We start from the raw sequence: 7,093 nt of genomic DNA on the forward strand, positions 1-7,093 counted from the left end.
ATTACTACTGTTAACTGACAAAAAAGAACACCATATTAATTTGATGTATCAGTGATCGAAAAGTGTACATCTGAAAGCAGTAAGATAGTATTAGCTGTTTGTTGCCAGAGCTTAGGATTTTCATTACCATTGCCTGATGGTGTGTAACTTCATCTGAAAATACAAGTGCCTAATATTATAAGGGAATATGTTCAAATTATTAAATAATTTGCCTTAAAAACTTCCGCGCATTCACGCACCCCAAGTACGACTATGAATAGCTTTTCCCACATATCTCCCTATGCAATTTATTATTGATGCCAACCACTATTGACAGCCAAGAAGAACAGTAATAATTTAGCCAGAAAGAGAAGATAGGACTGGGAATTATTTGCTTTGATTCATCTTAAGATCACTACCACAGTCAAGTTACAGAAATAATATGCCGCCTTGTGTTTAATGTTCCAGGGAATTTACTGCAGGCCAGTCAGAATACAAATATGATTCAGGCTGTGGGCATGTGGTTTCCATAATTGAAATTTACAGAAAATGGCCACAGCTAGCTGATGAAACATAACTTTCATTAACAATTTACATGAATTAATCAGGTGCCATTCTATTAAACGTCAGGAAAGTTCATCAATAAATCGATTGAAATATTAACTAAATAATGCAACTCTCCTGTGAAGATGACTTCACATTTCATCAGCGTTAACATTTCAATTCAACTAGCGCACTGAGTGAGAAAGAGAGTCCTCTGGCATGGGCAATTTTCTGGGGAATAGGGGGGGGATTGAGTAAATTAATTGGTAGCGAAATCAATTGAAATGAATGACACTGGGGGCTTATGGGTGTTACTATAAACAACTCAGTCTTAATGCAGTAACTCAATAAATTACCTTTTCAAATTCCTATGACTGAAACTGTATTATTAAATGATGGCTAGTCCACATAATTCGGTATGCGCATATAATTCACTTCAGTATCATAACATTCTCTACCACTTTTACTTTAGTGGAAGGTGTCAAATAATAGTTAAGATCAGAGGATGATGAGTGGATCACAGACTGGTTTATGTCAACGTTTAGTCAGGATGCGGTTTTAAAACCATTTAATTCATGTTATATTTGGGCAATTTGGTTGAAAGAAACCCATATTTCTGATATAAAAAACTTCGGGTTAAATTTGACCCCTGGACAAAGACAATAGACAATGTTTCTCTATTTCACAAATTCACAGTAGACTAGAAAGTAGAAACACACTGTTACTAAAATGTTTACCCCTTATGTTTAAGTTTCCAACAGATTTTTCTTTAGAGTTTATTCAAAAAGCATTTAAACCATATTTTTTCTCCTATCCTACAGCCTGTCAGTGCAGTCATGTGGGGAATAACTGCGATGCTAACACAGGACAGTGTATCTGTCCTCCAAACACCATCGGTGAGAGGTGCGACCTCTGTGCTCCCAACCACTGGGGCCATGATATCATAACTGGATGCAAGGTAGGCTGAAAACTGGATTTGCCAAAAGCAGTTGCTTACTTTTGTGTAACCTACAGTACTTGTAACACATGAAGAGGGCTTAGCAAACACACTGGAGGGATGGCACAAAAATGAGGCAAGGACTATATTAGAAAGAGATCAACTAACTTATTTTAAGACAATGGAAAACAAAAGCTTATTTCTCTCTGAGTCATTGTGCTTTCCAGTATTGAGAAATCATTTGGAATGCCATCAGTGATCAATACATTCTGATTTTTATAATTTCTTATATAATGCTTGTAGCAAAATATATATATATATATATATATATATATATATATATATATATATTAATAAACATAGACACATCATTTTCTTACCATCCTAACCCCAATAAGTGCATAGTAAAGGTTAATATAATTAAAGGAAAGTCTTTATCTAATTTGCCCATTTTTGCTGTTACTTCTCAGTCTTCTCTCCTTTTTAGTTCTATTTCTTCTTCTCTTACTTTCTAATTTTCCATCCTCCACTCCTTTCTGTCTGCTCCTCCCATACTTAGTTCTCTTATTATCATTGTGCGTGTTTACACAGCCTTCTCTCTGTATTCCCTCATCTTTATCACCTCTCTTTCTGTGTCTCTATCATTCCCATTTCCTCTGCTTCTCGGTTTCGTTACACGACTTTGTTCAAAGTGTTTGAAATGTAATTGTTGGCTGTGAGGTTGCAATAACAGTCAACTACTAGAAGTAGCAGTAGACCATCAGCAATTAGAGGCTCGAACATAAAAGTACAGTAAGTCTCAGTTTAACGGCAGATTGATCCAGAAGGGTACATCAGGACAACAAAGAGGGATGCAACAGATCTTAGTGGTACCAAACAAACATATAAAAGGTAGCGAAGACAAGAGAAAAAAGTAAAATACAGCAAAAGCAGAAAGGTACAACATAACAACAGTGAAGTACAACAAGCCAGAACTGAGCAAAAATAGATATTTCCTCAGTGTGAAACCTTTAACTGGTTTAAGATTACAAAGAGATATCAATGGATGAGATGTCACTGAAAATCATCAACTCATTAAAAACAAACACAATGTGTAGGAATTTCTCCCATCTAGCGTTGAGATCATACATCACAGTCCACTCTCTCGCACCACGCAGTTCAAAGTACGTATTACAGCTACAGTAGCGTTCACGCTTCAAAAAGCCAGTCTCCTGCTCTTTTCAATATCCTTTTTCTTTTTCTGGGCGAAGAAGAAGACTCTTGTTCCTGAAATTTATATTTTAAATACATGTGGTCCTTCATATTTCCTTCTTCAAACTTGCCTGGGGTCATCTAACTTAAATTTTATTGCTGCAAAATAGGATTGTCAAGCAGACAAAGTGACAACACATATACAATAATAGATCGACACTTAGCGTCTGTGTATGGATACACTATTGCCACGGAAAATATCGCAATACTATGCTGAATCGATTCCCCCCCCCACCCCTACTGTACATGTACCTCCCCATGTTCAATATTTGGACTCAGCTATCTTGATTCAAACCTCAGGTATAATCTTTGAACAGGCAAACAGATATTTTACCTCCATAAGTCCTCAAATAAAACTCGACACTGATTTGGCAATATTGTGTTGGGCGCCTTGGAAACACTCTACTGTAGGTTGACTGCACCAAGACAAATGTTTGCGTTGTACTTGATGTTCTGTCTGATAAAGTTCATTTTTAAACATTAAGACTAATAACAGCATCAGAAATAATCTCTGTCTTTGTGTCTGTGTTTGTGTATGTAGGCGTGTGGCTGCAGTGTGATCGGCTCAGTGAGCCAGCAGTGTAACGTCAACACAGGCTGCTGCATCTGTCGCGACTCCTTCAGAGGAGAGAAATGCAATGAATGTCAAATTGGATACAGAGACTTTCCTCAGGTGACTGATCTGAATGACATTATCACTGCAAATATTACTATTATTATTATTATTATTATCATAAAGCATGCTTTTATTTTTTTGTATTGAGATAAGAGAGGGGGCCCTGGAGAGAATCTCTGATGGGATTTGATCATTGGGGACAAAGGAGAGAGATTTTCATAGATGTGATAAAGCTATTATAATGGATTTTATAAAAAGCCTCAATAAATGGATGTGTTCACTGCCTGATTGATAGAAGCCTAATGGTGTCATCATAGCAGTGGTTTTATTTAACTCTCTTAAAATGACACTTGAGTCACCTTCTGACCTTCTGATGTTTCCTTAAATTTGGCCGCCAAATTTTCAACTTCATTCAAGTCTTAGTTTGAAGGCAGCAGTCTTTAATCATACTTCAAAAAGGGAATTAATACAATCACAATCAAATTTAATATTTGTTATTTGTGTCTTTGTGTCGCTGTTTTCATGGTAGAGAAAATGTGAATAGTTCACCATGAATAGCATGGCAACAGAATAAAAAAAAGGTAGTGATCCTATTAAAAAGTCAGTGGTCAGAGAAATTGCATGGTCATTTTCTTTACACCTTTTGGAACTCAGTAGCTTCAGTCAAATGGGAAAATAACAGTTTGGTTTTCGTCTGAACTTCAGTGATGTTCGAACTGACATGGGAGTAAGAAGATAATGGCAACATTTTCATTTTGGAGTGAAGTTTAATGGTTTGGTGAAGCATAAAGCTAGGATACACTCTAGTAGCTCCTCTCTCAGCCTGTTATATTGTTGATAACAGAAGCTTGGTGTTGTCTACATCCACGTTTCCCCACAGTGCACCCAGTGCAAGTGTAACATCGCAGGATCGGACAGCCAGACCTGTGACCTGGAGAGAGAAGTGTGCGCCTGCGCCGATCGAACGGGAAAGTGTAGCTGCAAGGTACAGCATGCACTCACAAGAATATACACACATTTACTTGGTCTTCCCTTATGATGTGAAAGAGGAATTTTATTTTTCTATCAATGCACTTACAGTAGTAGTTTGAGCTTTATTTACAAAGAAAATTGAGCATGCATAAATGTGCATTATTGATAAAACTGATAAAACATGCCAAGCACTTGAGTATCACATAGAAGAAACAGCACAACTTGATGATGAGCTTATAATAGAGTATAATAATGATTAAAAAACATATAAATATGTTTCAAATTAATCTTTCTGTCAAACTGAGAGTCTGAGCTAAATGAAAATTAATACAGAAATCCTAAAGTAAACAGGTTTCGTTTTAGTCAATTGTCAGTTCAATTTAATTTAATTCAAGGGGGCTTTATTGGCATGAAAGTTTCAATAACAATGTTGTTGTAGTCTTTCTGTGCCAACACACCATAATAATCTCCTAAAAGCTTGTTGCCTGGAAAGACTTTGTCGGAATTTTCTTTAAACAAGTGCCATTTAGTAGCCTGGTTGACACCAGACCCTTCTCAGTTGTAACTGAGAGTGGGTCTGGGGGAAGGTTCATTCACAGCCCATTTCCAAAGGGGCGTCACCAACGGACGTCGCTCAAATGCCTCTGGGCGCAACTGGATAGTCCTTCAATCAATCAGACCAACGATCAACGGTGATGTAGCAGCAACAGCGGCATCAACAGGTTGTTGCGCTTCGGTGGCCGTCATGTTGAATGTAAACAAAAAGCTGCTTGCCGTCGCTGCGCTATCATCATCGTGTAGAGCCCGCCTCAACGGCTGTGATTGGTGCCTTAATTTACAAAAATTGGAAATGGGCTTGAATGGGTTCTTGGCCAGACTGACTTGCAGAGCAAATCTCAAATTTGCCGGAAGTTCGTCAGGGTTTTCCCAGACTAGCCATTTCGAGTAGGTTGAGTAGATAATATAGTAGACACACACAAACACAAATACCAGGGCTGGTAATGAGACCACTGGGTGTCATCTTCACCATGAACAGGTATAAGGTTGACTGCCTGTCAGCCAAACAGTCATTCGATCTGTCCCCTGTCTCTCTGTTAATCAGTTATTTCTGCTGTCTGTGATGTGTTATGCTGTCTGTCTGAACCCCTCTCTGTCTGAAACCATATCTACTGTAAGTGTGTGATGTACCTGTATTTCCTTATGTCATTCGTTTACATATAGGGTTGGGTACCGAAACGTGGTGCCAATAGGTTCCAATGTAACGAGACATTTTTTTTTTTTTTTTCAGAAGCATTGCTGCACGGGACGCTACGTTACCATTAGCTAGTAGCTGGATTAAACACAATGGTTTAAATGCTGACAGCTGACGTTAAGCGGTGTAAAGTGTGACTGACTGTATTTCCCCTGTAGAGGATTCCAGCACCAGAACGTAACAGACTGACTCCAGCTGTCAGAAAAACAACACAGACTTGAAACTCGCCAGCCTCGTGGTGCATTTAAAGTTATTGTAAAATACCCTTTTCCCATCTGGTGCTTGCTTTTGTCGTTTACCAGCAATTTACTGGTGAAATAAGTAATTGTAAGTTGTTGTTATTACATTATTAATTAATCATTTAATTATGACCATATGGCCTTAGCAATAAACAAGCCGTTCTTTGATGTCGCCCAACTGTCGTTTAGTGCTCCTTTTTTATATTATATATTATATACATTATAAATATATTATATATATTTCGGTTCAGGCACCGTTTAGGCACCGGCACCATTTCATTTTAGCACCGGTATCGGAAAAAACCCAAACAATACCCAACCCTATTTACATATCTCTTAACATTGAAGAAGCCACATTTTAGATGTCAACAATCAAAATGGGGCTCCAATATACACAATACAATGTAATAACCTGGAATAAATGTTGATTGACAGACATTTTATAATAATTTTCTCATAAAATTCAATACAATTCTAGCATCTCAAATGTGAAAATGTTCTCTGTTTTATATTATTAAATTGAATACATTTGGCTTTTGGAGTTTTGTTGTGAAACTTTATAAACTAAGAAAGATCAGTTCATTGACATTTTTATTTTTTATTAAATTGATGAACATTAGCAATAACATAATGACCTCCTTTTGACGTAACCAATGCAAATAATGTAGAGTACTAAAGTTGGCGTTTTAGGTTCCTTCACTATACCGTCACATTCCTCTGTTGTTCTTGGTCCTTACTCACTAAGGAGACAGAACTCAACATTAATTGGATGATGTTTGACAGCCGTGTGAGCCTTTCCTTAGCGGAGAGAGAAGGCTTAATATACAGACCTGTCCTAATCCCATTTTAGACGAGTCAGCTCACAGCTTACAATTCAGTGCAGTGTGATACTACTTGTTTCTACCCCAATGCAAACAAAGAAAATGCATTATTTTTTGTGTGGCATAGTTTAATAGCCAAAATATGTGACGCAGTCCAAGTTAAAGTACTAACCAAGTTCAATCTGCTTTCTGACCTCAAGTAAATAAAGAATGACATACTTTGAAAAGTTGCATTATGTTTCTCATAACTCGTCCATGTCACTGCATTGTATTGTTTTCAGATTGATTTAGTCTCCACAACATGCAACCAAATTTATTAAAATAATGTTAAAATGAAAAAGAAGAATGAAGAATCACAAAAGCTTACCTCAACTATGTCTTTGCCTGTGTTTATTTTAGGCAAATGTGAAAGGAGACAACTGTGATCGCTGTAAGCCAGACACGTTTGGGTTGTCATTACGAAACCCACTTGGCTGCAGCAAC

The 7,093-nt window shown here is 37.3% G+C and overlaps 1 protein-coding gene across 1 annotated transcript in view; it reads left to right on the forward strand.

The window, feature by feature from the left end:
- Nucleotides 1-7,093, forward strand: part of lama2 (laminin, alpha 2) — a gene marked incomplete at its 3' end in the record, with an annotated part of 199,379 nt that overhangs the window by 124,331 nt on the left and 67,955 nt on the right. The window contains exons 25-28 of the mRNA XM_039781351.1: nucleotides 1,344-1,480; nucleotides 3,252-3,383; nucleotides 4,207-4,311; nucleotides 7,010-7,093. The exon at nucleotides 7,010-7,093 is cut by the window's right edge and continues 60 nt beyond it. Of these exons, the coding sequence (XP_039637285.1) occupies nucleotides 1,344-1,480; nucleotides 3,252-3,383; nucleotides 4,207-4,311; nucleotides 7,010-7,093 (458 nt within the window). The remainder of the gene's footprint in view (nucleotides 1-1,343; nucleotides 1,481-3,251; nucleotides 3,384-4,206; nucleotides 4,312-7,009) is intronic.

Source organism: Perca fluviatilis, chromosome 18 (genome assembly GCF_010015445.1).
Source record: "Perca fluviatilis chromosome 18, GENO_Pfluv_1.0, whole genome shotgun sequence".
Classification (NCBI taxonomy): Eukaryota; Metazoa; Chordata; class Actinopteri; order Perciformes; family Percidae; genus Perca; species Perca fluviatilis.